The sequence below is a fragment of the Daldinia decipiens genome (assembly GCF_022478715.1).
Source record: "Daldinia decipiens strain CBS 113046 unplaced genomic scaffold F4813scaffold_2, whole genome shotgun sequence".
NCBI lineage: Eukaryota > Fungi > Ascomycota > Sordariomycetes > Xylariales > Hypoxylaceae > Daldinia > Daldinia decipiens.
In genome coordinates, this window is record NW_026054545.1 from 1,331,145 (window position 1) to 1,358,812 (window position 27,668).

General features: G+C 45.6%; 11 protein-coding genes across 11 annotated transcripts; 9 read left to right on the forward strand and 2 right to left on the reverse strand.

Annotated features, from left to right (window-relative positions):
- The first annotated feature begins 1,064 nt into the window (after positions 1 to 1,064).
- Positions 1,065 to 3,628, forward strand: F4813DRAFT_106492 (glycoside hydrolase family 43 protein). The gene is made up of 12 exons (XM_049238446.1): positions 1,065 to 1,463; positions 1,514 to 1,574; positions 1,623 to 1,728; positions 1,778 to 1,920; positions 1,973 to 2,057; positions 2,116 to 2,176; positions 2,245 to 2,358; positions 2,411 to 2,459; positions 2,524 to 2,576; positions 2,671 to 2,797; positions 2,847 to 3,466; positions 3,517 to 3,628. The coding sequence occupies exons 1-12, from the start codon at positions 1,220 to 1,222 to the stop codon at positions 3,618 to 3,620; spliced, it is 1,767 nt and encodes a 588-aa protein (XP_049104335.1). The 5' UTR covers positions 1,065 to 1,219; the 3' UTR covers positions 3,621 to 3,628.
- A 652-nt stretch (positions 3,629 to 4,280) lies between these two features.
- On the forward strand, positions 4,281 to 5,282 carry F4813DRAFT_385085 (uncharacterized protein; the record flags this gene model as incomplete). Its single annotated transcript, XM_049246196.1, has 3 exons — positions 4,281 to 4,331; positions 4,395 to 5,145; positions 5,197 to 5,282. The coding sequence occupies 3 exons, from the start codon at positions 4,281 to 4,283 to the stop codon at positions 5,280 to 5,282; spliced, it is 888 nt and encodes a 295-aa protein (XP_049104336.1).
- F4813DRAFT_344300 (P-loop containing nucleoside triphosphate hydrolase protein) lies at positions 5,123 to 7,135 on the reverse strand. The gene is made up of 5 exons (XM_049241649.1): positions 6,847 to 7,135; positions 6,661 to 6,790; positions 6,485 to 6,604; positions 6,184 to 6,408; positions 5,123 to 6,121 (listed from the first exon to the last, which is right to left on the reverse strand). Exons 1-5 carry the CDS (start codon positions 6,910 to 6,912, stop codon positions 5,775 to 5,777), a joined length of 888 nt encoding a protein of 295 aa, XP_049104337.1. The 5' UTR covers positions 6,913 to 7,135; the 3' UTR covers positions 5,123 to 5,774.
- Positions 7,136 to 7,390: 255 nt separating this feature from the next.
- F4813DRAFT_344302 (TRAUB-domain-containing protein) lies at positions 7,391 to 9,564 on the forward strand. The gene is made up of 3 exons (XM_049241650.1): positions 7,391 to 7,502; positions 7,572 to 7,671; positions 7,733 to 9,564. The coding sequence occupies exons 1-3, from the start codon at positions 7,442 to 7,444 to the stop codon at positions 9,315 to 9,317; spliced, it is 1,746 nt and encodes a 581-aa protein (XP_049104338.1). The 5' UTR covers positions 7,391 to 7,441; the 3' UTR covers positions 9,318 to 9,564.
- Positions 9,565 to 11,969: 2,405 nt separating this feature from the next.
- F4813DRAFT_106568 (glycoside hydrolase family 16 protein) lies at positions 11,970 to 13,568 on the forward strand. The gene is made up of 2 exons (XM_049238447.1): positions 11,970 to 12,994; positions 13,103 to 13,568. Exons 1-2 carry the CDS (start codon positions 12,224 to 12,226, stop codon positions 13,184 to 13,186), a joined length of 855 nt encoding a protein of 284 aa, XP_049104339.1. The 5' UTR covers positions 11,970 to 12,223; the 3' UTR covers positions 13,187 to 13,568.
- Positions 13,569 to 14,736: 1,168 nt separating this feature from the next.
- On the forward strand, positions 14,737 to 15,328 carry F4813DRAFT_106636 (uncharacterized protein). The gene is made up of 2 exons (XM_049238449.1): positions 14,737 to 15,107; positions 15,165 to 15,328. Exons 1-2 carry the CDS (start codon positions 14,855 to 14,857, stop codon positions 15,296 to 15,298), a joined length of 387 nt encoding a protein of 128 aa, XP_049104340.1. The 5' UTR covers positions 14,737 to 14,854; the 3' UTR covers positions 15,299 to 15,328.
- A 733-nt stretch (positions 15,329 to 16,061) lies between these two features.
- F4813DRAFT_106624 (uncharacterized protein) lies at positions 16,062 to 17,189 on the forward strand. The gene is made up of 4 exons (XM_049238448.1): positions 16,062 to 16,241; positions 16,303 to 16,436; positions 16,486 to 16,648; positions 16,724 to 17,189. Exons 1-4 carry the CDS (start codon positions 16,160 to 16,162, stop codon positions 16,795 to 16,797), a joined length of 453 nt encoding a protein of 150 aa, XP_049104341.1. The 5' UTR covers positions 16,062 to 16,159; the 3' UTR covers positions 16,798 to 17,189.
- A 365-nt stretch (positions 17,190 to 17,554) lies between these two features.
- On the forward strand, positions 17,555 to 18,562 carry F4813DRAFT_385091 (uncharacterized protein; the record flags this gene model as incomplete). The annotated part of the gene is made up of 1 exon (XM_049246197.1): positions 17,555 to 18,562. One exon carries the CDS (start codon positions 17,555 to 17,557, stop codon positions 18,560 to 18,562), a length of 1,008 nt encoding a protein of 335 aa, XP_049104342.1.
- A 395-nt stretch (positions 18,563 to 18,957) lies between these two features.
- On the forward strand, positions 18,958 to 20,263 carry F4813DRAFT_396988 (UROD/MetE-like protein; the record flags this gene model as incomplete). The annotated part of the gene is made up of 1 exon (XM_049247895.1): positions 18,958 to 20,263. The coding sequence occupies exon 1, from the start codon at positions 19,061 to 19,063 to the stop codon at positions 20,261 to 20,263; it is 1,203 nt and encodes a 400-aa protein (XP_049104343.1). The 5' UTR covers positions 18,958 to 19,060.
- Positions 20,264 to 22,044: 1,781 nt separating this feature from the next.
- F4813DRAFT_396990 (xylose isomerase-like protein) lies at positions 22,045 to 23,229 on the forward strand (the record flags this gene model as incomplete). Its single annotated transcript, XM_049247896.1, has 3 exons — positions 22,045 to 22,146; positions 22,216 to 22,811; positions 22,959 to 23,229. The coding sequence occupies 3 exons, from the start codon at positions 22,045 to 22,047 to the stop codon at positions 23,227 to 23,229; spliced, it is 969 nt and encodes a 322-aa protein (XP_049104344.1).
- A 1,801-nt stretch (positions 23,230 to 25,030) lies between these two features.
- F4813DRAFT_344358 (PR-1-like protein) lies at positions 25,031 to 27,116 on the reverse strand. Its single transcript, XM_049241651.1, has 3 exons — positions 26,116 to 27,116; positions 25,750 to 26,066; positions 25,031 to 25,696 (listed from the first exon to the last, which is right to left on the reverse strand). Exons 1-3 carry the CDS (start codon positions 26,670 to 26,672, stop codon positions 25,629 to 25,631), a joined length of 942 nt encoding a protein of 313 aa, XP_049104345.1. The 5' UTR covers positions 26,673 to 27,116; the 3' UTR covers positions 25,031 to 25,628.
- Positions 27,117 to 27,668: the final 552 nt, after the last annotated feature.

Below are 27,668 nucleotides of genomic sequence, written 5' to 3' on the forward strand. Positions count from 1 at the left end.
ATATGGTATTTAGGGAAGATCAGGGCCTATTGGCTAGATTCGGTAGTCTGTATGGGTGGGTTTCTGTTCGGATATGACAGCGAATCTAAGTGCAGGCTATTAACTGGAAAAACATTATAGGGGGTGTTTTGACGATGGCCTCTTTTCAGTCCGACTATCGGTACGGAAGCGGTGACAAGACATATACGAATTCGCTTTCAGTGGGCCTTCAATAACTAGGCGGCTTCTTGGCTTGCTTTATTACTTGGCCTCTAACTGACAAATTTGGACGGAAGAAATCGTTAATGATATCTTCGTTCGTATTCTGCATCGGTGCTGTAATCTAGACTATGAATAGGTACGCACTCACTTGCGGCGTTTTATGTTGCAAGAGTGATCTCTGGGCTTGGACTTGGCGTAGCTACAGTTGCTATACCAATGTTCAATAGTGAAATGATGCCGAAATAGATGCGTGGTCAGGTTTGATAATTCTTCCAGGGGTTCTATACATTTGTAAGTATCTTCGTACATACCAAAGATGCATCTGTCTAATACCTAGGTATTCATAGAGGATATTCGTATTGTATTGGGTGGGCTACGGTGTGGCCAGGGGCCTTTCGTCAACCAATCCCTCCTATTAACGGCTATATTTGGAGCGGTGAAAGTTGTAGCCTGTGGCGTCTTTGTCTTATTCTTCTCGGAACGCCTTTTTCGACGTCAGGTCTTGATTTGCTGTGCTGCCTTCATGGCTGCTTGTCAAATAACTACGGTCGCCGTCGTAAAGTCCTTCCCGGCCCCGAAAGAAGGGGGGAATACTATAGCCCCATCCGGTATTGCTACCGTCGCTCTCATTTACTTATTTGTTATCACATATAACTTTAGCTAGAGACAGGCTGCTCTAAGATATTTCAGGAGGGTCATCCTATGAAGCGTACCATATCAAGTTTCCAGCCCTGCCAAGTCATCAGCAAGTCATATTTAAATACTAGTTACCAATGGACCATTTCGGCTCATTACTTACCGAATATTACCTGAATCCAAGTTTTGAGGTTTACCCATTCATTTTAACCGGGTGTATTTCTGGGGTAGAAAATGCGGGGGATCGTGCTAACATAATAACTATCTCCGAATGTTAATCATATTCATCTATGGATAGTGAAACCCTCCCGAGTGAGGCCAATCTATAGAGTACGTCCGATTAGAGTATAAAGTGTTTACATATACACCCAACACCAGCGAGATGATGGCTCGCATGACTAAAGTTGTCATGCTGTGTGCATTTGCCTCACTTTCTTTAGGAGCTCAGCTGCATGCACATAATTCAACGTACTACAATCCCATCCTACCGGGATTCCACCCGGATCCGAGTTGCATATTTGTTCCTGAATGGGATGATACGTTCTTCTGTGCGTCTTCGAGTTTCAACGCTTTCCCTGGTATTCCCTTGCACGCAAGCAAAGATCTTCAAAACTGGAAACTTATTGGTAAGTCATTTACTAAGCTTCGATGAATTAGACGGAAATAACTGTTATAGGTCACGTCTTAAATAGGCGAGGACAACTGCCTCGCCTAGCGGAAACAAACAGATCAACAAGGTGAGAGACTTAATAGACGGTATGGAGCCCGAATCTAACCTGCCACAGCGGCATTTGGGCGCCGACCCTGAGGTTCTACGAGGGCATATTTTGGCTAGTAACAACTCTCGTAGACGACGACCGCGCTGCAGAAGATGCATCAAGATGGGACAACGTATGAATTACTCTCAGGTTCCTGAAGCCGGTAGCTGAGATCACTCCAGGTGATATTCAAGTCCGAAAATCCGTATGATCCTTCTATATGGTCAGAGGCCGTCCATTTCGACTTCGAAGGCTACGATACTTCACCCGTATGGGACTCGGACGGAAAAGTGTACATCGTTGGTGGACATGCCTGGAGAGTCTTGTGCGTGTGAAAAGCGTCTGGTCATGGGAAAAGCTAACACGGTATACGATAGTCCTGGCATTCTCTTAGCTGAGGCTAACTTGGAAACTGGTGAAGTAGGACAATGGGAAACTATATGGAACGGCACTGGTGGCACGGTAGGTGCAATTCCTTCGAAAAAGAATACCCATGATCAAGTCCTAATGATGGTTCCAGGCACCAGAGGGTCCTCACATATACCTTAAGGACGAGTGGTATTATTTACTAGCTGCTGAAGGTCAGTGTCTTAGGGGCATTGCATATCCGACATATTGAATACCTACTGATATGCCATGATTGTAACAGGGGGTACGGGTGTGGATCACATGGTAACAATGGCAAGATCGAAAAGCATACATGGGCCTTATGAAGTAAACCCTGCGAACCCAGTGCTCACGAACGCCAATACAACGAACTATTGTAAGTGGGACCTAGGACATATAAAGCATCTACAACTTTCTAACGTCCTTAGTTCAAACTGTTGGCCACGCAGATCTATTCCAAGATGGTTCTGGCAATTGGTAAGCGGCTACATCGAGTGTATCTAGAGGAGAGTAAAGCTTCGAGACTTACTGTTCATTCAAGGTGGGGCGTTGCGCTTTCAACTCGATCCGGTCCTGAATACCTTTACTATCCAAGTATGTCACACCAAGAGTTCCTTTCCACCCCTTTTAACTCGCCTCTAGTGGCAGTATCCTCGTAAGAAGTAATGATTGACCCTCGTTGTTCTAGTGGGTCGAGAAACTAATATGGTGCCAGTCACCTGGCCTAACAACGAGTTTCCAGTTTGGTCTCATTTGAATGGTGAGATGAGTGGATGGGCACTTCCTGAGGAAGGTACTGGAATTGATGGACCTGGGTAAGTGTCCGGTCTCTTCGCCTACGATTTTCACCTTTAACAATCATAGTCCGATTATCACGGAAGGGGATGTCATCGACTTCGAGCCGGAATCAATACTGCCCGCACACTTCACGCATTGGAGATTCCCTATTCTCGAATCATATACTATATCACCACAGGGTCATCCCAATACTCTACGATTGAGCCCATCCAAGTTAAATCTTACGGCACTTAACGGGAACTACGCTGGTCCTAATGGTCAGACGTTTGTTGGGCGGCGTCAACAAGATACACTATTTACATATAGCGTCAATGTTGACTTTTCCCCGACTTCTCTTGAGGAAGAGGCAGGCGTCTCAGTTTTCTTAACACAGAACCATCATCTAGACCTCGGTATTGTCATGCTTCCAGCGAATAGCAGTACTACAACATTCCCTGGCCTAATTCACTCGACGAACTCATCGGGACTAATACCTCACCTGAGGTATCGTGGTATTTCTTACATACCAGTGCCAGACGAAATTATAATCCCAGTACCAGAGACCTGGTCCGGCAAGGAGTTGAGATTGGAGATAAAAGCGTATAACATGACCCATTACTCCATGTCAGCCGGACCAGCCGATGCGCTTTCAGAGACGCGGACTGTCCTTGATGTATCAAATGCTGCTGTTAGCTGGGGGTTCACAGGTAAGACTGACAATCATCCTTTTTTATCGCTCGGTACTAATGGTGTTTAGGTGTCATCCTTGGTATTTACTGTACTAGCAACGGCTACGAGGGAGACACGCCGGCGTATTTTTCCAAGTGGAGATACATTCCACAGGGACAATTCAGGAATTAAACGGGGATAAGAAATCTAGAGGAGTGAATTAGAACTCATGTAGATGAAACGGGCTTTACATACATGCTCTTGAAAATAAAGATACCTAATATGATGATCACAAGCCTTGGAAGTTATAATTATTAGCCAATAATTATTATGAGTCCTGCAAAAATTACTTGTTGTTCCATAGATTTGATATATGTACAGCGTTAGTTCACTCTTATTCGTTATATATCTAGACTTTGATTTGAGTTGGAAAAGGGAAAGAAGGCAATCTGAGATTATGAACGAAAGGAAGCCCTTAACTTTCGAATGTATGCTGTAAAGCAATACACCCTTAAGTTGATTCCTAATACGTACATATCGTTATAATAGGGAACTGTAACAAAGGATTCACGTGTTCGAAAATAGGTATGGCCCCCACTTTGATTACCTAATAGCATTTAGCCTCACTTGCCTTTCCTCCGACATGTTTGTCAATGTGGAGACATTCTTCCATTGTTCAAACTCAAGAAATCAACCACCATATTTACCTACCTACCTAAATTATAAACAATTCACGTCATTCCTCTGTCTTTTCTTATCTAATCTTAGAGGTTCCAAGGCTCCCCCCCTGCCGCGAAATTTTAATACTATATCGCCTTTCGAGTCCCGCGTTATTCGAACCGTACCGTCGCAATGGCCGATATCGCCAGCCTCGAAGAAGACATCAAGCAATACCGAGAGCAGGTGGGTTAGCTAATGTGAACTGTCGCCTACTCCACATGCAGATATAACTGACGAGATCAACAGCTTGATGTCGTCTATGCTGGTTTAAAAGATGATCCTAGTAATGCAGAGCTCCTTGCTCTCAAGTCTGAGTTAGATGATGCGCTCGCGCTATTGAACGAAACCCTTGCTGAATTAAAGCCGACCAAGGCACCTCTGCAGCCGAAAGACCCATCCCCACCACCGGCCCAGGAGAAATGGTCGCGAGAGAATCATCCGGCATTCAAGAAGAGCGCCCCCGCTGAGGAGAAGGAGGGCGACACAGGTTTGGTGAACTACAAAGTCAATGATACCGTAATGGCGAAATGGGTATCCGGCGACAAAGCATTCTACCCTGCGCGCATTACGTCTATCACTGGTTCCTCTACAGCTCCAATTTACGTCGTCAAGTTCAAAAGCTACGATACCACCGAGCAGTTACGCGCGAAGGATATACGCCCCATCGCACAGAAGAGAAAGGCTGACGGGACCCCCGTCAACAGCGCCAGCCCGTTCCCAGCCCCATCCCAGCCAGCAGCACCTTCAACCTCGTCCAATCCCGGCGTCATATCCGCTGCCGCTAGCATAAATCCCGACCTGGCACAAAAGAATCGGGAGGAGGCGTCGAAGAATGCTGGTGACGGGAAGCCCAAGGCCAAAAAGATTAAGGCGACCAAAGAGCTCGAGGCTGGCAAGAGCAAGTGGCAAGAGTTCAACACAAAGTCGAAATTCGCTAAAGCGCACAAAACTAAGAAGGATAGCATGTTTCGTACGCCTGAAGGTGTACACGGTCGAGGTCAGTTTTCGATTATAGTCGCGTTAATCTGAAAGCTAACTTTCTTTGTAGTCGGTTTCACCGGCTCGGGCCAGGCTATGCGGAAAGATCCTACAAGGAGCCGCCACATCTACCAAGCCAATGAGGAATTGGACTAATATCAGTTACAGGTGGCCATCGTTGCGTAGAATGTTGTATAGTTTACGTTTCATCTGGAAAGGTCGGAATTAGGAATGGAGGTTCTACAGGCTTTGATCCCCTTTGTCCCTAATTAGGTTCTATGGATGCTAACGTAGCCCCTGGACTAGACGCTCTATTTAGCGCATCGGCTCCTGTAACCGAGCTCTGAGCATCAATATACGAATTTTTACATGGAGAGTTTTGCTGCCGCAATGACCCCAATACTAAATTATGGACTGATTTGCTAAAGTTTCGTAATGGCAGGAACCGAAACGGCCCGCTCCCTGATACTTGGTGCGTCAGACGCAGTCAGTACATGTAGAAATATGGGCGACTTAGTATCAAAAACAACCTCAATGTAGACGGGAGCCGAATTTTATCGCTTCGAGCTTGTCGTAGATGTGGGCTATGCCGAAGTGGCTTGTTGGCACATGGTACAATAACTTTAGGTACTATAACTAGTTAAAGTGTTATAAGCCCACCTTCGACCCTACTAGCCTAGCAATATCCATGAAGGCCTGAGCTCTCTCACTATCAGGCTCCGAAACTACGGTTGGCTTCCCCTTCTGGCCGTCATCTCCGACATTCTGATGCAATGGAATATCGCCGAGTAGATCGATGGAATATTCTGTGCAAACTTCCTTAACACGCTCGCCAGATCCGAAGACTGCCGTATCGTGGTGGCAGTGTGGGCAATTAAATAGTGACATATTTTGTACTAGGCCGAGCAAGGGCACATTCATCTTTTTAAACATGTTGATCCCCTTTACCGCATCCTTTACTGCTAGAGTATGTGGCGTGGTTATAATGATAGAGCCTAGATGTAGTCTTAGCACATCTTGAGCTCCTAGGTATTATATGGAAACTTTGTATGCTCACCGTCAAGTATGATTTGCTGTGTAATACTGAGTTGTGTATCTCCTGTGCCGGGTGGTAGATCGAGTACTAGAACGTCCAGACCACCCCAGTCAACCTCGTGAAGTAGTTGCTGTAAGGCCTTCATTACCATAAGGCCCCGCCACACGACAGGCGCATCCTCACCAACTAGATAACCCATAGACATAGTCTTGACACCATAATTGGACATGGGTAATAATTGGTTATCTATATTTCTAGAAGTTAGTGTTCCTCCGAACTAGTGAAAGGAACCGTAAAGAGTTTTGAGATTAGAACTGCATACTAGGTGATAACCGCGGCTCTCCGCTCAAGTTGAAGAGCGTAGGTATAGAGGGTCCGAAGATATCGGTGTCGAGGATCCCGGAGCGGTAACCCATCCTTGCGAAAGCTAGAGACAGATTCGCTGCCAAGGATAGTCAGTGGATGCTAAGCTCGGCTAAGAGAACATCGAAGACTAACCGGCGACAGTACTCTTGCCTACACCACCCTTGGCAGATGATACAGCGACCACTTTTGCGACATCTTTGATCTTGCGCCGCTCTGGGAGCCCACGCTGCATGCGAGGGATCGAGCCCGTTCGGGGTAGGCCCTGGGACTTATGATAAGCGTGCTGGTCTACTGTATAGAAGGGGGAAAATAACACACTAGGGGATTCTCATGACTGAGATAGCGGAGGGTTTGGTGAAAAAAGCGGCGTTGGATGGTGGCCATTATATAAAATGATTGTTATATCTTAAGTGATCGACCAAGTAATTCAAATAAGAGAACTACCACACATTGTGTGAAGAAGTGCAATATTAATTATATCAATTATATCAATTATATTGATCATGTACCCATTTACTCATTAATAAGCATGAGAAATAAGTCTCATTGAAGAAGAATGAGGTTTGCATTACGTGACTTCTAATTCTTCATGCATTTTGCTCTTTTTAGATGCATTTTGTAAGATTATCATAAGTGACCTCAGTGGAAGCTTGAAATTGAATTGATTACCTAAATCCCTAACCTAGGTTATTTGCTAAGATCTTGGTTGAGTTTTGGGGGATCTTCGTACCTACCCGCTAACTTTAGATACCTAGGTACCTATACTAATCCACTAACCTAACCTAAACAGATACTGCCGGTTCCTACCGCTAAAATTTTCAGAACTTTCTTGTCGCAGTCGTGGGGCCGATGTATAAATGCCTTTTTTTTTTTTTTACTCACTATTAGACAACCCATTTCTGGTGATAGTGCAATGTCTAAGGCAAAGGGGCGCGCGCGGCAGTTTGCCGAATGGGTAGAGCAACCAGTCAAAGGTATGAGATATACATGTTTTATTCAATTACCACGTATTAAATACAGCTAACACTTGCCGCTTCGTGCAGACTTCGATCCTGAAGTAGAAGTCCCAGACGAGGACGATACCAGTGGAAGCGAAGATAGCGTAGATGAAAACGCTGGTACAGAACACTATGTCGCCGTAAGGTAAGATAGTTTGTGAAAATGGTAAAAAAAATTTTTGGATATAAGCTGAACTATTTTACAGCAAAAGCAAGCTTCGTCGCAGAGACCCCGTCGCGCTAGGACCCCAATACCGGGGTGCTCCCGTGAGTCGAGAAGCCCTCGATAACGAAGAGGATGACGACGAGAGCGAAGAGGATGAGGAAGGCGATGAAGACGACGAATTGGAAGGTTTTGATGATCCCGATACGGCCGATCTCGAAGTTGATCAAGACGATCAAGACGATGCGGAGATCGACAGCGATAATGCTTTCGATGAGACCGACGAACAGAAATTCAAAGATTTTGTGTTTAGAGGAAGCTCTCAGGCTATGCCAAAGAAAGGCAAGAGAGCCGCAAGACCTACTGCTGCGGACTATATGGTATCTGACGAGGAAGATGACGACAGCGATGGGGCAGAACTTGATGGGGAAGACTCTGAGGATATCGATGATGACGAGGATGTTTCCGACGAGGAGGGAATTGGCGGTTTCATAGATGACGAGGCGGAAGAGGACGAGGACGAAGATGATGACGACGAAGTGGACGAAGAGATGGATGGTAGCGACGAAGGGTTGGATGAGCAGGAAGAGGATGACGATCCTAAAGATGCAGCACAGGCCAATGGGGCGAGTCGTGCAACAATTCAAGAGATGATGAATGCTGGCCAGCGCAGTGTGGCTAGTACTTTATCAACAGCGGCTCAAAAAGATGTTGCAAAAGGGAAGGCGGTTCGACAACAGCGAAAGGCCTTTGATGCACTTCTCAATATCCGTATACGACTGCAAAAGTCACTCGTCGCAGTCAACTCATTCAGTACTATTGAGGAACTAGGGGGTCAATCTGAACCATACGAAGCAGCTGAAGCAGCGGCGCTAAAGCTATGGAATGCAATTGATGGGTTCCGCACGAGTATACAGTCCGACTCGTCAGGAAAGACAGGCCAAAAAAGGAAGCGAGTTGCCGATATAGATACGTCCAGTCAAGACATATGGGAAAATATGGAGATGATTGAGCAACGCGCAATTATCCGACGCAGGGCGGTTCTGGAGAAGTGGTCGCATAGCGCCCGGAATATAAGGATGATGGATAGGTCATCGCGCAAATTTACCAATACGGCAGAGAAATCCCTGACTACGAGGTTGGATGAAGAGCTTGATGCACCGGAACGACTCATCAAACGGACCCAGACACCACGATCGTGCGCTCCGGCACAAATCGCAAAGAAAATTAATGAAGATGCAGCTATCTACGACGATGCGGATTTCTACCAGCTACTATTAAAGGAGCTTGTTGACCAACGTTCTGGAGATACGTCCGGCGCCCCGGGTGGCCCCGCAGCAACGATCCGGTTCGCCGCCGTAAAGGAAGCGAAGGCGAAGCGGCATGTGGATACTAAGGCTAGCAAGGGCCGAAAGATGCGGTTCAACGTCCATGATAAACTACAGAACTTTATGGCACCGGAAGATCGCCGAAGCTGGGAGCAAAACGCGATCGATCGCTTCTTTGGGACTCTATTCGGCCAAAAACTGGTGCTGAACGAGGACGAAGACGATGATAAGGAGGCTTCCGATGAGGAAATGGGCGGCGCGCCGATTGACGATGGAGGCATTCGACTATTTAGAGATTAATTTGAAAGATTCTGATATCTATTCAGACTGCCTGATAATTTATGGAAGAATGGCAGGATAATGATTGAAATAAGTATCGTTGCATATGTTTCCAAAAAAGGATATTCAGAAGCTCGTATTGCGCTCTTAAGAGTAACCCGACGATGCGCCGAGATTGACATCCGACCCCGTATTCTAACGATACGAACACAGGGTGAACTAGGGTGATAAAAATCATAAATAACCTTTTCCGGTCTTAATAACTGCTTTTCTAACTATTCTCTATGCTTCACTTTTTTACAATTTAATGCGGCCGTAAATTGATATTTCTAACTACGCAAAGTCGACAGTTTGGGTTTGAAGCCTAAGGCCTAAGAGAACCGCCTCTAGCCATCCACAGACCAAGGATGAATAACCCTGTAGGTGAGGACATTCTTGGAATCTAGATGGCGATCATGACGTGGAGCCTTCAACGGAGTTCAAGTTACGATTCACTAATGTTATTTCTTAGGTGCACCTCCTCCTCATCCGTTCTTGGGTGTGTATAGTGACAATGCGCAAAAAGAATTTCATTCGAAACACACCACCAAAAAGGTCCTAACAGGCACTGTCAGTCTTGAAATTATCTCTATCGTGCCGATTGCGATAGAGCGCCAGTTACGCTAAAGAATCCCAACACGAGCAACGTTGGATGTATCGTTACACCATGGAGAACGAATAACCCAATCGCAACCCAGGCCTTAGGTGCTATGTGCCTGTCGTGGTTCTCATGATACAACAAAGGTCAGTATGTATAATTAACACTCGTGTTTGCTCTAGTCGCTTTAGCAAGACGTCGATGGTTACTTCTCATACCAAGACTCTTCATAGGAGACATACGCAGAGCATGGTTCCATCGTCCATCGTCCATCTACTTGACTCTATGCATCGGCGCCGAGCATGTGCAGTGCGTATACAACGCCAAGTTTCGTCGAAACAACCAGTCCATTTCACGAATCCAAGGTGCTAAGAGAAAGACTACTACTAACGGAGATAGGGGTGAACGGCGCGTAAGAACAATATTCGCGCAGAACCGGAGATTACTCGCTGCGTAGCCCTGCGACGGGCGCGTCACAAGCTAGAACACCTCAGCGAAGATGGATTCGAATACCGACGACGGCTGATAAGCCTGGATACGTTACGTGGTTCAGTTACCTGGCTCGAGCATATGCAGCTGTCACCCGCATATCGACCACCTGTATGTATGACCAGCATACAGTAATGCAGTGAGGAAAGTTGGAGTTGAAGTCGTGGCCCGAATCAGCAGCTTTTCCGGAGAGCTTCAATTTGGCCATCACCACCAGAATCTCGCGGGATTCCTTAGGGTGGTTTACAACATTTTATCACGTCCCTGGTCGGTGCTTCTTCGGCGTCGACGAGCTTCCCGTTTCGGATAAAAATAAAAATATACTCAAGATAAAAAAAAAAAAAAAAAAAAAAAGGAAAAAAAGTCTCCGTCGTCTGAGGCTTGCGCAGATCCTCCAATCACATCCTACGCATCCTGTATTCGTAGGAAACATTTCATCTGAAGTTCCAAGGATCCCTGTTGGATTAAGCACGCGGTCCGGCGCAGGTACAAATTCAAGCATCATTCAATCAGCTGCTCCGTTGGACATCCAAGACATGGTAAAATCGACCCACACAGAATCTACATTGCACCGCATGTGCATTCAACCACGGGGGCTTGGAGCACAAAGATTCTCTGGTAAGGATAAGTCAATAAGCCACCCAGGGGGTGTATTGCTGTGTTGTTAGTCAGGTTACCTATATCTTGTTTATACCAAACAGAATAAACCTTGGAATCGTCATCTGCCTGTTTTCTCCTTTACCTAAATCTCAGCTATCGTCCAAGCTGACCCGGTTAGACTGTAGTTGATGACTTGGTCTCGGCCGGAATGAGGATATAATACGTTCCCGCCTCCAAATGTTTGACCTCTTCAACATACATGCGGGGCATCCGTCTGGGGATCTGCAACCAGTACCGATCCGGTACGCCATCTGCGATTTGGGGCCCTGCGCCGCCATCATGTCGGAGTTTTTAACCTTCATTGGAATGTCGTTTATATTTGACACATCCCCGTGTCCAATCACGTCCGTCCGCGTTACCGAGTAGCTTTTTGCGTATATCCCATGCAAAGTTGAATATACACTATCCAATCCTATATCCTCGTACCCCTTAATCATCCCCCATAGACACCATGGGTCACGTCGACTTACCAATAAGCCACGCGCCTCAACTTTAAACCTACCTACTTGTGGCCCGCTACTTACCGACCACTGTTTCTGCTGCTTTTTTAAGACCGCGTTGTAGGGCCTAGGGTCCGAGAATGCAACTCGAGCGTGTAACTCGACCGCTCCCGGGCTATTCTGTTGTACCATCCCGGCCCCGTCAGTGCAATCTTACTTCCACATCGCCGTTATTCGTCCCAGATCCATACTTGTGGTATACTTGTGGTCTAGACGCGTGTATAGCTCTCTGCCTCCTATCCGTGCTCTGGTGATGATACCATGGGCGCTCGAGACCCTGGTCACCTTCCCTTTCTAAGCTCACGAGAACTTCAGTTCTTCACGCAGGTTGGCGCTAGACCTCTCATTCTTTGACTCGGCTCGGCTTGTGCGGTTTACTTCCCACTCGCTTCTGCCCTTACCCCTCCCTGATTCCTCTTATATTACCTGCCTTTCTATATATTAGTTCTATATAAATAATAGGAGATCTACCTTTATCTAGTGATGTAGGACGATCATCTCCCCAAGTATACCGCAGTCTATACAGCTGGTCTATGACTTACACTCCTTATTACCAATTTCAGTTCTACAAGTGTACATATTCCTACAACGTCATTACATCTACTTTACTTACATGAGCCGATCCTTACCTCAATAACAACATGTTCGTGAAAGTGCTTACGTCCGTGCTAGCCCTAGCGGCATCAACCGTATCAGCCGAGAGCGCACCCGGTTACGGAGGCTTCAGACTGGTCTGGGCGGAGACCTTCGACGGCGCGGCCGGATCTACAGTCAACAGCAACAACTGGAACATCATCACGGGCCTAAAGGTCAACAATGAATGGCAGAGCTACACGACATCCTCACAGAACCTCCAACTCAGCGGTGGTGCCACCGTACAGATCGTGCCGCGCAAGGACAGCAGTGGCCAATGGACTTCGGCACGTATCGAGTCCAAGTATACATTCACACCGCCAGCGGGCACGCAGACGATGACCGAGGCGAAACTACGATTCGGCGACAACAACATCGCGAACAAGCAGGGAATGTGGCCCGCGTTCTGGCTCCTGGGTGACTCGATCCGTAATGGTGCGGGGTGGCCGGCATGCGGCGAGCTGGACGCCATGGAGACGGTCAACGGACAGCTAATAGGCTACGGCACGGTCCACTGCAATGTGTACCCCGGCGGTATATGCAACGAGCCCAGCGGCATCGGCGCCGCCATCAGCATCCCCGACCAGAGCTGGCACAACTGGCGTATCGTCTGGGACCGTCGCGCCAGCAGCTGGACCGGCGAGACCATCACATGGTACATGGACGGCCAGCAATTCCAACAGATCTCCGGCGCTCGCATCAACAACCAGAACGTCTGGAACTCGCTCGCCAACTCGGCCATGTTCTTCATTCTCAACGTCGCCGTCGGTGGTGACTGGGTGAGTTTATCCGCTCTTCTTCTTCTTGTTGTTGTTGTTGTTTCTACCTAGAAGCATTCGGGATTGTCAGCTTTGCTAACGAGAGGTGTGTGTGTGTGTGTTCTGCAGCCCGGCGCGCCCAACAGTGCTACCCTGGACGGGTACGGCAGCATGATGGAGGTTGCGTACGTCGCGCACTACCTCGCAACTTAAATAAATTACAAATCCACAATATCGAAACGGAGAGGTGATAGGCTATGGGATATGGGAACGGGGCTGGGGCTGGGGCTGAGGCTGAAGGAGTTTGGATTGAGAACTTGGGTCGGGTGGGAATATTCTTGCATTCTTCGTCCTTCGCTCCTGAACATATTTGACCTTCTTGCATATGCATACATTCGCTTCTTGTATATACTTTCGGAGGCCTTGTATATACCTACTTACATGCCTTCTGATACTTTCACCAATAACGAACAGTTACAAGCCAGCTCCTATATTATTGCGTGTAAACAACCCCTTTACCCAACCCCCTTAAGTTGCATCGGAGTTGAGTATGAGTCCTAAGTGCTGGGAAATATGACGCCTTGGTGAATTCTACTCCAGCTTTGTTATATGTTATCTTATTTGATGCATGTTATTATTTTACGTCTATTATCTACGGAGCTTACACTGCTTAATTTAACGTAATGATTTTTTATTGATAATGCTCGAAGATAATGTTAGAAGTTTAAGTGGCAGGTTGTATAAATTAACTTTTACCTGGCAATCATCATACTTATAGAAATATATGGGAGTAGCTTTATATGGTTACACTACGTTCTAAATATCTCAAGTCTATTCAAATAGATACTTTAGATTTAGAGGCATTAATGTTGAAGTTAGGCACCTCCCGTCAAATACTACGCTAATCTTGTTGAACTCGTTCATGACCAGGTACAAGAAAAGCCCCGTTAGCACGCTATGAATATAGCTAAGATTAAGCATGCATGTATGTAAGTTAAATCAGCTCGAGGCTCTCAAAGTGATGTCCTCTCACTGTATCCGAAATACGTTTTGACTGATTTTACTCAATATCCAACATCCCCACAAGGTAGCTAGTAAACGACATGAGGTTCGTTGTACACCTACCGAGGTATCTGGTGACACATAACTTATACTGAACTATCAAAGTAAGTATTTCTGTATAGAGAGTAATGTATCTTCTATAGTAGTGGGTTGTATCAGTCCAATTTCTAAGCATATCAACACCAATATGCCATCTAACTCTGTAGATCACATCGCTCCCCCCCTAGACAAAACTAGTCCATTGCCTTTTATTTACTCTTTATTTAGGTATTATTTACTTACCTTCGTAATCATGAAAGATTCGTGTCGTGATTTCGTCATCAAGTAGCTTCTGGCGATCCCGGGTTGCTTGTTTTACATTGGGTAGCCATAACGGTTAATCATGCCGGCTAATTCCCGCTGGTGGATGGGATGGCTAGCTGCCGTCATGGGGTAAGGTTTCTATATACTGCTTACCTATAGAGCCGCACTGTAGATAAAGGGTAGCCATCTTGGCCAATAACTTTATCTGTCTAACCTGCCTATCTGAGGCGGTCTCGTGAGCCTTTCTCAAATCCTGTGGGGATTCGCTACGTCGAGCCATCAATATCCCTGTTGCTTTTGCGGTGGTGCAATAAGCTTATCTTGCCGTGTGCCGAGTAGTAAGAGCATATCTTAAAGCAAAGGACCGAAAGGGATAGTATATATATATCTAGTTGGTATCAGATTGCTAGCCTACAGGACCCATTGTGCGTTATAAAGAGGTGAGCAGACGCTCTGCTCGTATGTTAACGCTATCTACCTAGAACCCTCTAAAGCTATCCACATACTATTACAAGTATGAGCCTCAAGATTATCCAAGGACTGGCTTTCGCCATATGCGTCGCCGCTGCTACCGAGGGCTCGCCCGGTGATCCTGACTTTTACAACACTGTTGCCGAAATATTCTCGGGGCCTGACTGTGGCGAAGAAAGCTTTGTCTGGGCGGATCCTATATTCGGGAGCGGCGGGAGCTGTCAACCTCTCGATAGACACGGGAATACCCCTGACATCCTCAGCTACAAGCCTACCGACATCTATCCTGACTGCATAGGTGTGTCATAAGTTTCCATTTACTACCTCTTTTTTTATCACTAAGATAATACACAAGTTACACTTTACACGGATACCGAGTGCAATAGCACACCGTACTCGGCGGAGGTAAACCAATGTGTTCAAGCGGGTATTCCTTTCGTCAGTGCCTTCGTGCAGTGCCCGTTCTCGATCAACCCGGAAAGTGTCTAGAACGAAGATGCTTTGGGACTATTGGCCGCTCTACTTGTCAAGACTAGGTCGCTTCTGGCTTTACGCTGGAATTAAGTTCATATTCCCGTCACCGAGAAATAGAGAGGAGTTATGACTGAAGGGTCCCGTCGTGGATCTCAGGGGGGCACGGCGGGGGTAGTTCGAAATAAGGAGTAGAATGTTATTACAATCATAGTATAAAGCTACCTTGTATAGTGGATAAAATGGTATTTTGTTCCGTATTATATTAGTATGCATATGTACTAATGAGAAGTAGTCGACAAATTACGGTACGTTGGACTTATATCCTATTTGCCCCTGTTTTCATATTGCGGGCAAGTATCGTTTATGGGCGGTTAGAATTTAATCAAGACCTACAAGTTAGTACGATGTACGCTGTGGTTTTAGGGATTAGTGGGTTGTTTTAGCTGATCAGCTAAGCGGTCTTGGCCTTTGTTTAATGTGTTCCGACGTAAGGTGCCTGCCTCCCTGGATTGGCTGAGTTGGAGATGTCACTTCTAACAGAAATAGTATAGAAGAGGTACATGTACCTAAAGAGAAAGTAAGAAGCACGCACATGCCCGAAACATTCTCAGCTCCAAGAGCTACGGGTGCTACGAACCCCACAACATCTTCAGGTGCCCCTCATTCAATGACGTTATGACTCCGTTTGTTGCTGCAGGTACAAACCAAGCTGAAGCTTCACTGCTTCTGGGGGAATTATCAATGTAATTAAATCATCATAGCTTCCCAAATTTCAATCTTACATTTTCATCTTCTAACTACTTCTGCCGCACTGTAACTCACCATCTTCTGACCAAGAAAAAGCAATAAGTCAAAATCGCAAGTCTAACAGTTATCATGTCGATCCCAACCTCCACATCCGTTGTCGAGTCCGCCGTCATCAAGGCACCTCTCAGTCACGTCTGGCATCATATCAAGCGTAAGTTCAACGTCTGACTTCGATTCGTCACAAGCAGGTATCTGATTGAATTCCTGCTTAGTCCAGAATTTCAACAACTTCTGGTCCGCCCTCAAGTCGAGTCAGTATGTTAAGGGTACTAGTGACGAGACCGATGTTGTGAAGTGGACATTCAAAGATGGTACCGAGCTCGAAGTGAAGCAGGAGGAGCACAGTGTATGTTTATTCCATCCACTTCGTGATTAGCTTCTAACGACATTATAAGACTATCAATCACTACATTACTTACAGTGTCATCACCGCCAAACCTGAGCTGACCTACTCTTCCGTCCTTTCTACCATTCGCTGCTACGCTGTTACTTCGGGCGAATTAGAGGGAAGCACCTTTGTAGAATGGACTGGGAATTTTTCCAGCGATGCTGACGCAGGTGCGTATCGCATTCCTACCCATATACAGTTTTACTCTAGTTTGCGGCGCGAATGAGCTGATAATTTTGCAATAGGTGTTATTCAGGATGCCAAATTCAAGCGTCGTGATGCCCTGGCCGACTTGGCCAAGGCGGCGACGAGCAAATAAACTGGCGATGTTCCTAGCAGTATACTATTTCGGGGGAGAATTCTAGGGGGAAAGGTGAAGGGTAAAGTCTCTTCGTGAGTGTTGATGTATAATTAAAAAAGGTAAACGTGGCAGACAGAAAAGGTTATGATATGCAATGAAACACTGGTACTAGTAAGAGACAATCAGAACTCATGATGAGCAATATCACATCTATACGCTATTTTTCGTTTGCCCCCATTCCCTTAGGAATGCTCAAGGCTCAGGCCAAGCCACCGGTCACGATCAATATATTGAAATGACTACCTAGGTATGTTGATAGATAAAATCAACTCGAACAACTATACTTCGGACTACTTTCTCGGTAGCAAATAATCAGATTAGAAACCTATGTTATGGTTCATATAAACTAGTAACATACATGTATGTTGTGTTTAGTTTGTTATCATACCGTTGCACAATTGCTTTGTGTAAAAGCTTGAGAGCTCCCTAATGTAGTTTTCTTTCTCTACATATTCCTTAACGCAATGTTCGTTCATCGACGTTACCCATGTTCGTCAACTATAGAATTCAATAATTTGGTTTTACTACCAAATGAATCAAATGCTTATTAGTCAAGTAATATAATAACTTTCTCACCCTTGTCTCCATATCCTTCCAAAGCTTGCATCTTCAGACTCCCATCCCATCCCATCCCAATCTAGAAAGTTTAAGACGACTCTTAATAAGAGAACAGTACTATTACCTATAACTATTTTGGAAATACCAACCACTCACGATGACAACCAAAAATCCCAAACAAACCATTCGACCCATATACACAAAAGAGGACCTCAACAAGATAGAAGCGGAACTAGAAAGAGCTGGTCTCTTTATTGAATACAGAGGCCGCGGTGGTTCGTACTTTAGAAAACTAAACCCCCTTCCCGCTCAGGGGCTTATTGAAGCACCACCTCACACTCAGATAACACGAAATTCTATAGATTTCAAAGGTGAAAGGGCGCTTAACTTCGCTATCTCACAGGGACGGGAACAATGGTTTACGCCGTTTGTAGTTACCACAAGGCCGTTTCGTGGGCCAAACCTGTCCTCGGATGAAGCGATAAAGCACATGGAGAGTGAAATAAAAAGTTGGGAGTCCAGTGCAATGTGTAAAACCATTTTCAAAACACTACAGGACATATTGCCTACCAATATCAACAAGATCATTGCATTTGGCTTGGGACAAATTGGGGATCTAGAATTAGTAAGCCCAATCAGAATGTTTGACGTTCAAAGTTATAGGGAGCACGCACTATTGTTGACTATAGCCAGGGCTTTGAATGAAAGGAAAGGTACGAACCAAGGGAGTAATGTAGCCGTTTATCTTCAGGATCCTGCTTACACAACTGTATGCAAAAGCGTCCTTAGTGGCACATATGGGTTCCGGATTATCAACGGGTTTGGCGCCCGTGGCTTCACAATGGTTGATGAAAATACTCTCGTCATGGGTCACCACCCCAGCTTTCCTCTCCGAGAGATTATCGCAGATATTGCCCGACCTGCCGCTATGTGTTGGCCGCCTCCAGATCCAACACGATTTCAAAACGTGTCCCAACGCCATATAATATATGCCTCTGACGTTGAGTCTGTCCGTGTTGACGAGATGCTAAAAGAGTACGAAGAAGTTTCGTTTCCCGGCTTTCGTTCTAAGCACCCTGTTCCCGACCATGATCATTTCCAGATAGAGTGGATGGAGGAACCATTTTATGACAACGTATGGTATGTCCGAAAACCAAAGGCTTAGTATCCTTAATTTAAGTTGAATTTCATAGTCTTTGTAGATAAGAATGAGCAATAATAAGTAAAAGACCTTGTTATACCCCGTTGTAATGAATATTAAACAGTTACCTCAAGCCCTAATAAGTGCCAAAACGTATAAATTACCTACCTAGGTAAGTACCTGGGTATAATAAAGAAGACACATTATAAACAATCTCTTACCATCGTTCATACCGGTAGGCATAAGGTGACATGGCATGTCCAACCCCCACCTTGCTAAATCCAGCAGGTACTCAACACTGAAGTGAGGAGAAATAGTTCTATAGCATCGGGGTAGATCAATATAATAACGCGGAGTATTATATATAATTTCCCATTGGCTATCGTTTTCGGTTCATCGGTTCTTGAAATACAGCAGTATCTAAAAGCATATGCCTTCGCGTAGCACTTCATACTATCCAAAGGTCAATATCTACTTCACAGACAAAACGTGGAAGAACTCAACGCAATAAAATAAAATAAAATGTCGCCTCCTTTTAGATCTGACCATATAGGATCATTGCTAAGACCCCAATCACTTCTAGAGGCTCGCTCGGGACTCTCATCACCCTCTCAAATGTATTCGCTTGATATTCCACAGTCGGTCAGAGATGCGGAGGCGCAAGCAATTCGTGAGGTAGTTCAACTACAGTTGCAGAATGGTGTACGACCCATTACAGACGGGGAATACGCTCGACATATCTACTTTGGCGGATTTTTCGAAAAGCTCTCTGGCTTTGAAGTCAAACCAAATCTCCCCATCCCAGATGCATTCAGAACTGACTTTCCAACAACCACCGGTCTTGCAAAGATGGGAGCGAAGACCCGGGCCGCAGTTATTTGCACAAGCAAAATTGGATATCAAGATTCAGCTTACCTTTCAGAATGGCTTATGCTTCGTGACAATCTACCTGAACATCTATGGCATGAAGCCAAGTTCACTATTCCAACTCCGAACTATCAGCACATTCAGCTTAAGCCTGGCACGGCATGGACTCAGGAATCAGGGTACACTTCCGACCAAGAGTACTTTAACGACCTCGCGAAATGCTACTCCGCCGAGCTTCGCACACTCTACGATGCCGGTCTTCGTAATATCCAGGTGGACGACCCACATCTGACATACTTCTGCTCCTCCCAGTTTATTGAAGGGTGCAAGAAAGATGGCACCAATCCAGATGAGCTTCTTGACTTATACACTCGGACTCACAACCAGATCTTGGCGAACAAGCCGGCAGATCTACACGCAGGGATGCATCTGTGTCGAGGCAACATGTCTGGGTCTACACATTGGGTCTCGGGTTCGTACGAGAAGATCGCGTACAAGCTCTTTAACGAAACAGATTATCAGACCTACTATCTAGAATTCGACGATGTCGAGCGGGCGGGCGGCTTCGAGCCTTTGAGGTTCCTGCCTAAAGGCAAAAACGTAGTATTGGGCCTGATATCCACGAAGACGCCAAAGCAAGAGGATCCAAGCATTGTTAAGGAGAAAATCTATGCCGCCGCTGCCGTAATATCTAGTGCGCAGGGGGTAAGCAAAGATGAGGCGTTGGGTTGCCTTGCAGTTAGCCCCCAGTGTGGGTTTAGTAGTAGCAGCTTGGCTGGAGGTTTGGGTGTGACGATGGAAATAATGTGGGAAAAGTTGCAATTGGTGCGAGACATCACTCAAGAAGTATGGAAATAAGAGGCATTATCTTTCTATAGGTTCATGTTCCTTTTTTTTGTAATATGTATTTACTTTTTAATAACAATGGTATAGTTAACAGAAGATCAGTCAAATGTTAAGTACCCTGTAAAATGCTTTCATATCTTTACTGATGTTGTTTACCTGTCTCTAAACAAGTTCCTTATATAAGGGGTACTATTTATAACAAGACATGGTCATTTCCAATATTCAACATATCAAGTCCGAGGCGCTCATTACATATTATAATCTTTTTATGCGCAGTGTATTTTAGATGTTCCAATATTAGACTATTGATTCTATCGGGGGGCGAGACACGATGCGCTTGAGCGCTCATCTCTAAATACTTACACCCGCTCACAACACGCGACTGATTCCTATTTGAATATTCAAAGAATAGGCGTCCAGAACAAAGAGGGCAAATAGGCACCACTTTGTGAAGTAGTCCAAACGCAAGCCAATAACCACCCAACTGAGGATGGAGATACAAGCCGTAAAAGCGAAGCGGCAGGACCAAATGAGGTATATAAATACACGGCGAAATATTCCTAGTCTTGCCACGCGGCGCGGTGCCATACTATAATTACCTCGAAGGACGTAATACATAAATAGAACTACTTTCAAACAATTAAAGGCGTCTGTGCGTGCGCGAAGGGCTCGATATCGGGTCGATAAGATTACTATGAAAGTAGAGAAGCTCAACATTGTGGTCGTTGACATATGTCTAGCTGGGTCAAAGAAGGGTATTGGGAGGTAGCTGATAAATAAACCGGGTATTCTGATTGTAAATGCAATTACGAGCGACAGCCAATCTAAAGACTCTAGAAGGGGATCAGAGAAATAAACAACCTGTTCATATAGGAACCACGCTACAAAAAGTATCTGGATCAGGTTCCATATGCGATAAACTTTGGCTGAGAATGTCTCGCCTACAGCATCGGCATCGGCATCGTCATCGTCATTGATATTGACATTGACATTGACATTGACATTACGGGCACGAGCCTCACGAGCCTCGCGAGCCGCGCGACTGTGTGTAGGGTGAAGAATAAGCATTTCTGACAGAGGATGGACAAATAGTAATAAAAAGATTTTGATCAAATCGATAGCTAATTCGTTATATTGTACTATTAGGTAGGTAGGTACTTATATTATATTTAGAGGCACAATGTACGAACATACTTTGTCAGGTAATAACATCGAAGTAACTCCTGCACGAATTAGATCATAAAGGACCATGTTTCTATACAGTATTTGGGTATAGGTACAATACCTAAAGCATCCGGATTTTCATCCACGAGTACTAACCTGCCAGGATGCCAGAATCGTTTATGGGAAATCCTGATTTAAGCTTAGGGGGGCTTTTGGGTACATATATGGATTCTCAGGACTAAACCCCTTTCTAGGTTCTCGACTATGTACATATCCTAGGTAGGTGTCTTAGACTAGGTTTCCATGAAGACCTACATATATTAGGTAGGTACATATTCAAACTAACCTTACGTACCATACAAACGGTAAAGTACACATTATTCTTTCCTCGTCCATATCTCTGATAATGATAGAAGGCGACAGTTCATTGCCATGGCAGGATAGACGCGTAAGTTTTCACATCCATCAGCCAAGATATATTTCGAGTGATGACACTTCTTAGACTCCCACTATCCAGTATCATAAATATATCCCAGGAGAACCCCCTGATAAAAGCAGCTATAAATATGATTCATAGCACTTCCAATTAGGTATCTCCTAACAGTTCACCTGCTAGCTTATTTGCAGCAATGGATCCCTCTCCAGCAGAGTGGCTCTCCCCGGCAATTGTATCTACCTCTCTCGGAGCTCCCGCTATTTATAGCATACAAGAAAAACTCAAAAGTGCTGCCGTAAACAATTTCATGGGTGTCGAAATATCCTTCGATGAGGTGATAGTAGAAGCAAAGACTGCTTCATAGGTTGATTATCCCTCCGAAAAGGATTTATTCTCCGCGGCAGAGCGCATCGCGGACCTATGCCAACTCTTCGACATTAAAATCGTAGCCTTTGGGCCATTTCAACGCTACGAAGGATTGCGGGATCGAGCGCGGCACGAAGCCATGAAAGATATACTCAAAACCCAGCTCTTGCTTGCGATAAAACTTGGCGCCAAGACAATTATAGTCACAGCTAACCATCTCCCACAAGACGAGCTGTCAGAAGAGTTTATCCTCGAAGACCTCAAACTGATTTCTCGGTGGGGATTGGATCTAGGTATCAACATTGCATACTCTTTTACGTGCTACAGCACCATTATCAACAAGTGGTGGAAAGCATGGGAAGTTGTAAAGTTGATTGACAGTCCCAACTTCGGTCTCTGTCTGAGTACCTTCCATATAGCTGGTGGTTTGGGTGATGATACGTCGGCCTTGTCTTACAAGGGATCGGAAGAGAGTATTAGACGCACGAATAGCCTCATTCGTATGATGGAAGTAGTACCACCAAGCAAGATATTCCATCTCCAAGTTTCCAGTGCCGTTCCCTTCATCGATTCGATAAGCGAGGATCATCCCTGGTATGTACTACCAGCGTGTCTCCTGACCTACATCGCTAAATTCAAGTGCCCCAGCCTAGCCAAGGAGTATTGCCACCAGAATCATGCTCTAAGCCTCTTCATTACTATCTTTCATGGAATAAATTGCTGATTATCTATACCCTAAAGGTACAACCCTCATGAAACCCCCTATATGAGCTGGTCACGACACGGCAAGGGTTTCCTGTTCGAGAACCCCCTAGGCGGTATTTATTCGATGGAGGACTTAGCGAAATACATCGTTCTTGGCTCGAGGTACAAAGGTTATATTTCGATGGAATCATCCATCCCGGCTAGCGAGAAGGGGCGGAGCGTACCAGCTGATTACGCCCTTCGTGCAAAGATATCTTGGATGAAGTTTCGGATCATGCTCGAGTTCAATGAAATGCCAACCCCATAGTCAACATGTTTTAACCATGTATTCAATGAGAATGTTTATAACGGTAACCTCTAGCAACCGATGAATTCTTGTGTATCACTAGCATGAAGGATTCTCAAAAGTAGGTCATAGGGGCCTCGCATCTCTTATCAGATGATTCTATCGGATCTCGTAACCCCCGCAAGTAACCTCCTGTCGTTGAGAAGTCCATGGGAAAGAGTGGTCATAAAGGTCTGGGGATCTACAAGTTGGAAGTCAAATACCGGAGTAATTATCTCAGGGGTAAGCGATAACCACCGCCACGAGGCCAAATAGCAGATATAAAGACAACATACCTCGAAGTAGATATTATTCAACTCTATCGGTGTGATAGACTTCCAGGTACCTTTCCGGGTGGAAGAAATCAGCATCTTCTCCAACTACGGTCTTTGAGCGTAAACGCACCAAGAAATTCATGCCTATCGATGTTCCTCCAGGGATAAATCTCCCATCAATCGTGTTGCCGCCACGGGGCACCTCCTTCGCCAGCATGCTTATTGTAACAGGGCGTATACGTAGGCCCACGTATATGACTGCATATTTTAATTTTCCTTACCGGCAGGTTCGTTCTTGCGCCCAAAATACGTCGTATATACCACACCAAAGGCTCACCGTGTCAATACCGCGTATATCTTAAAAGAGTCCTTATATTTGACTCTGAAATTATACCATTTCTGATCCTCGGCCGGAAGCTTGCCGTAGCTATCAAACTTAAGATCGGTTAAATCGTCATACGTCCTGCACGCGTGACGGTGAGACTGGCGCTACAGGTCACGTTGAGAAGCGTCAGGATGAGGACGAGTGGGGTGGCATGTGCGTGGACTTGAAGGACCGTACTAATGGCTACGACTATGTAGTTGCTATCGTTAGAACAATTCGACTTACAAGGCATATAGGGTACCTATATGATATGGATTCTCTACAGAGAAATTGGTGATGAAATATCTACACGCAATGGTCTAGCGGTTGCGGGCTATTATTTCCAATTTGGACAACCCTACAAATCATGTCAGGGATGGCTACCTACACTAGGGAATACACGATAATATCCCATATATTATAGCTAATTACCCGCCGTTGGTGGTAGATAGATGGTTAAAGACGCAAACCTCAGGGGTAACGAACTTAAGAAACGCTTTATAGGTGGGTAGTTTGCGTAGCTACCTGTAGTAACCTAGTATACTCCATACCCCTACGGTCGTAGAAGGTTCTCGAGCTCAAGCGATAACACATAGTCCATTCTACCGCTACTTCGGTATGCTACGTATTTTAGATGTCTTAGCTAACCTCGCCTTTTTAATCGGCTATCAAGCGCTTGGCGACGAAATACGAAGGCAAGGCAGAAGCTTAACGCGACTTCGCTCGTATAGGACTGCCAATAAACGTGCCAAGGCATAATCATATTGCTATCCCCTGGGGTATGATCATGGAACTAGGATCATGTGAACTTATACTAGGATAGCAGACGCACGGTAGATCGTTTTGCGGTATAACATTAACCTATATGTATAGGTACCTCCTAGGCATCCACTTTGCCTATAAAGTGTAACACGAACTTGGCAATGAGTTCTACTCTCCAAGTATGTATAAACCCCCTGGGTCCCTTTGAAGGCAGTAGTAAATGATAGACTTTCTGATAATTTCCAGCTGATAGGTATCAACCCTATGCTTAACTGTATATCCTTAGGCCGATTTTAATTGAGCAAATAGCCAAATATTGATTCATAAACATCCATATGGATGTAACTCTCGTAGCACTATGATTGAATGAAAACGTAGCAGGTAGTTCATAAGTCGTCGTTAGCATTGAATGAGTTCTACATACAACGAAGATACGGTCTGGGATTTATTCCACAACCGGATCAATCCGACTGCAACATCCGAGTCTGTAGGCAACCGTTCCTGACCTTAAGAACCTAGGTAATGCACTCAGTTTTGAGCGTCACCCTCTTGACTTGATGCAAAAAAGCGAAACGTGATATAAGAAAAGTGACAGGTACAAGAAGTGAAGACGAGTTTGTTGTTAAATAGTTCAGACTTAATTGAATGCATTGCGGGGGGTAAGCCATCAACTCCACCGGGGCAATGCAAGGTCATATTCTAGAGAAATGACAAGTCTCACCAAAAAAGAGAAAAATGCAATGGCTCAAAGCCCAACAACGAATCGAAAAAAAAATGCTAAAATCCAGGACCATCCTTTCCCTGGTGCCCCATTCACGCCGGTTTTCCATGTCATCAACAATCATGCTGCGAGTGCTGGTTTTGTAAAAATTGTGTATTGAATTGTACACTGAAGAATCGAAGGGAGTTTTGTGTGGTATGTGTATTGCCTTTGCCAGCGAGATACTGCCTAAAGCGCAATGCTAATTCTTGGAATCAGTTTACGCAGTTATGGTAGACTTGCCGAGAGGCTTAAGGACGTTGCTGCCGTAAGCACCACCAACGTTGCCTATGTCATATATTAGCATAAAGTCATAGCTTGGGAAATAGGGATGTCCATACCAGGAGGGCTGTAGTTGCACACGGTGAACCAGGCATCAAAGTCATCGTACATGGTTCCCTTCTCGCAGTAATGGGAAGAGCAGCCAACTTCAGTCGATTCTTTCCAGACAAGCTGGGACATATGACCCCAGCTCTCGAAGAAGGACATGTCGGGGGAATCCTGGCCGTAATACGATGGAAGGAAGTTGTTGAACTCTCCATTGTACCACATATCGCTGACGGCCATCTTGACAGCGCCGCTATCACCTAACTTGAAAGCATCCACGCTCTGTGCCCAGTTGGCCAAGTTCTGGCCATAGCCCTTGTCACCCTGGTCCCTAGATGAATGTCAGTAATCGAAAAGATATACGTTAGTGATAAACATACATATCGTGCACCATTTTGCAGGAAAGGGAGGTCTGGTAAGCGTAACCAGCAAGTTTATCGCTCCACTTGAGTTCCGGGGAGGAGTGGTTTGAGCGGTGGAAGTTGTGGTGCTGAACGGCCACACCAGCGAAATCGGTGGCGGCGGCGGTGGCGGGCTCAGGAGAAGGGGATGGGGACGGGGATGGGGAAGGAGAAGGCGTTTCAGGGGCCGGTGCGGGCGCAGGATCCTGTACAACTGGTGCCGGAGTGGACTCAGAAGTGGGATAGCCTTGGGTCACAGTAACAACCACAACAGACGGCGCGGTTGTCTCCGGGGCAGGGGGAGGGGCTGGTGCCTCGGGAGTCTCGGTTACAACAGGGTAAGGAGAGTTTGTCTCTGCGGGACGTTGCTTCGGGCCGCCCCAGAATATTGTTGGCTTAGCTGACTCAGTACCGGTAACGGTAACTGTCAAGTAGTCTACGACCCATTCAGTTTCCATCGCTCGCTTCTCCTTCTCCAGAGGGCTGCCCATAGCCAGAGTTGCTGCGCCAGCGGCGATCAAAATCGAGGACCTCATTTCGCTCGATGTGAAGCCTAGTAAAAGACGAATGACTGTAAAAGGTGAGTACTATGCAACGCTAAAAATACGTATATAGGAATAGAAAGGAAAAATGAATGTGGTTATGATCAGAGTCTGCTGGCTCGATCTACTGTAGTTTCAGTGAGTGATAGAGTATTATACAGAAGGGAGAAAAACTTGGAGCGACAAGCAGTCGCAAGAAGTCACGCAAGTGTGGTTTTGATTTTATATTGTTTGTTGACATCTTCTCCAAGATATGGTCTAGATGTCTTCCATTTGGAAGAGTTTCCTTTATTCAAAAGGTACGCTTTGTATGGGAGAAGAGAAACCATATTCGCCTTCAAGGAATAAAGCTCAACACACCTTGATGCTGGGAATATGGGGACGTAGGGAGACAAAGAACTTTTTGTTCACGTACCTTGCAAGATTTGGTGGGTAGATAGTGAGTGTGGATGAAGGACGTACGCTTCGGTTCCAGCTAGTAGTGAAGACCGGGCAATTTATAGTACTTGGAAGAGATGGCGAAGATATTTCCAGACCAACAGTGGACCAGTTGAAATCAATCGGGTGGGTTAGACAAGAACACAACTTGTTGGACTGACGGCTCTTATGTTAGACGAGTACGTGAGCTTTTAGTGAGTGCTTCCGAGAGCAGATCGATCAACGGTGATGGGGCGGCTGGCGTCCAAGTAAAGAATGACTAAAATGAATGGAATTGGGGTCGACTAGTCGATAGGCTTGTCGTTTGAGACAACAGTCAACTTTATCAGGTTGCGTTGAAAGGTCGCCAGATGAAGACGAGAGCAAGAAGACTCGTGGTATTTTAAGGAATGAAAGTACGCCAAAGCGGACGAGAAAGAGTGGAAGTAGTTGTTCGGAGCTGAGGTCTCACGAATATGTATCGAACTCGGAATCAAGCCAAACACCTTGTTGGTAGAAAAGAAAAGGAAGGAGAAGGTATCGAAGGCGGGAAAGGGGGAATGATGTATGCGC

Excerpts from the sequence above, each read along its gene's own strand:
- F4813DRAFT_106492 (XM_049238446.1), top strand. The coding sequence starts at position 1,220 with ATGATGGCTCGCATGACTAAAGTTGTCATGCTGTGTGCATTTGCCTCA. Across the intron at positions 1,921-1,972 it reads GGACATGCCTGGAGAGTCTT|TCCTGGCATTCTCTTAGCTG; the intron begins GTGCGTGTGAAA and ends GGTATACGATAG. Across the intron at positions 2,460-2,523 it reads CAAGATGGTTCTGGCAATTG|GTGGGGCGTTGCGCTTTCAA; the intron begins GTAAGCGGCTAC and ends TGTTCATTCAAG.
- F4813DRAFT_344300 (XM_049241649.1), bottom strand. The coding sequence starts at position 6,912 with ATGGCCACCATCCAACGCCGCTTTTTTCACCAAACCCTCCGCTATCTC. Across the intron at positions 6,605-6,660 it reads AGGCAAGAGTACTGTCGCCG|CGAATCTGTCTCTAGCTTTC; the intron begins GTTAGTCTTCGA and ends TATCCTTGGCAG. Across the intron at positions 6,122-6,183 it reads ACAGCAAATCATACTTGACG|GCTCTATCATTATAACCACG; the intron begins GTGAGCATACAA and ends GACTACATCTAG.
- F4813DRAFT_344302 (XM_049241650.1), top strand. The coding sequence starts at position 7,442 with ATGTCTAAGGCAAAGGGGCGCGCGCGGCAGTTTGCCGAATGGGTAGAG. Across the intron at positions 7,503-7,571 it reads GGTAGAGCAACCAGTCAAAG|ACTTCGATCCTGAAGTAGAA; the intron begins GTATGAGATATA and ends CGCTTCGTGCAG. Across the intron at positions 7,672-7,732 it reads GAACACTATGTCGCCGTAAG|CAAAAGCAAGCTTCGTCGCA; the intron begins GTAAGATAGTTT and ends ACTATTTTACAG.
- F4813DRAFT_106568 (XM_049238447.1), top strand. The coding sequence starts at position 12,224 with ATGTTCGTGAAAGTGCTTACGTCCGTGCTAGCCCTAGCGGCATCAACC. Across the intron at positions 12,995-13,102 it reads TCGCCGTCGGTGGTGACTGG|CCCGGCGCGCCCAACAGTGC; the intron begins GTGAGTTTATCC and ends TGTGTTCTGCAG.
- F4813DRAFT_106636 (XM_049238449.1), top strand. The coding sequence starts at position 14,855 with ATGAGCCTCAAGATTATCCAAGGACTGGCTTTCGCCATATGCGTCGCC. Across the intron at positions 15,108-15,164 it reads CATCTATCCTGACTGCATAG|TTACACTTTACACGGATACC; the intron begins GTGTGTCATAAG and ends ATAATACACAAG.
- F4813DRAFT_106624 (XM_049238448.1), top strand. The coding sequence starts at position 16,160 with ATGTCGATCCCAACCTCCACATCCGTTGTCGAGTCCGCCGTCATCAAG. Across the intron at positions 16,242-16,302 it reads CGTCTGGCATCATATCAAGC|TCCAGAATTTCAACAACTTC; the intron begins GTAAGTTCAACG and ends ATTCCTGCTTAG. Across the intron at positions 16,649-16,723 it reads TTCCAGCGATGCTGACGCAG|GTGTTATTCAGGATGCCAAA; the intron begins GTGCGTATCGCA and ends ATTTTGCAATAG.
- F4813DRAFT_344358 (XM_049241651.1), bottom strand. The coding sequence starts at position 26,672 with ATGAGGTCCTCGATTTTGATCGCCGCTGGCGCAGCAACTCTGGCTATG. Across the intron at positions 26,067-26,115 it reads TGCAAAATGGTGCACGATAT|GGACCAGGGTGACAAGGGCT; the intron begins GTATGTTTATCA and ends ACATTCATCTAG. Across the intron at positions 25,697-25,749 it reads GTGCAACTACAGCCCTCCTG|GCAACGTTGGTGGTGCTTAC; the intron begins GTATGGACATCC and ends TATATGACATAG.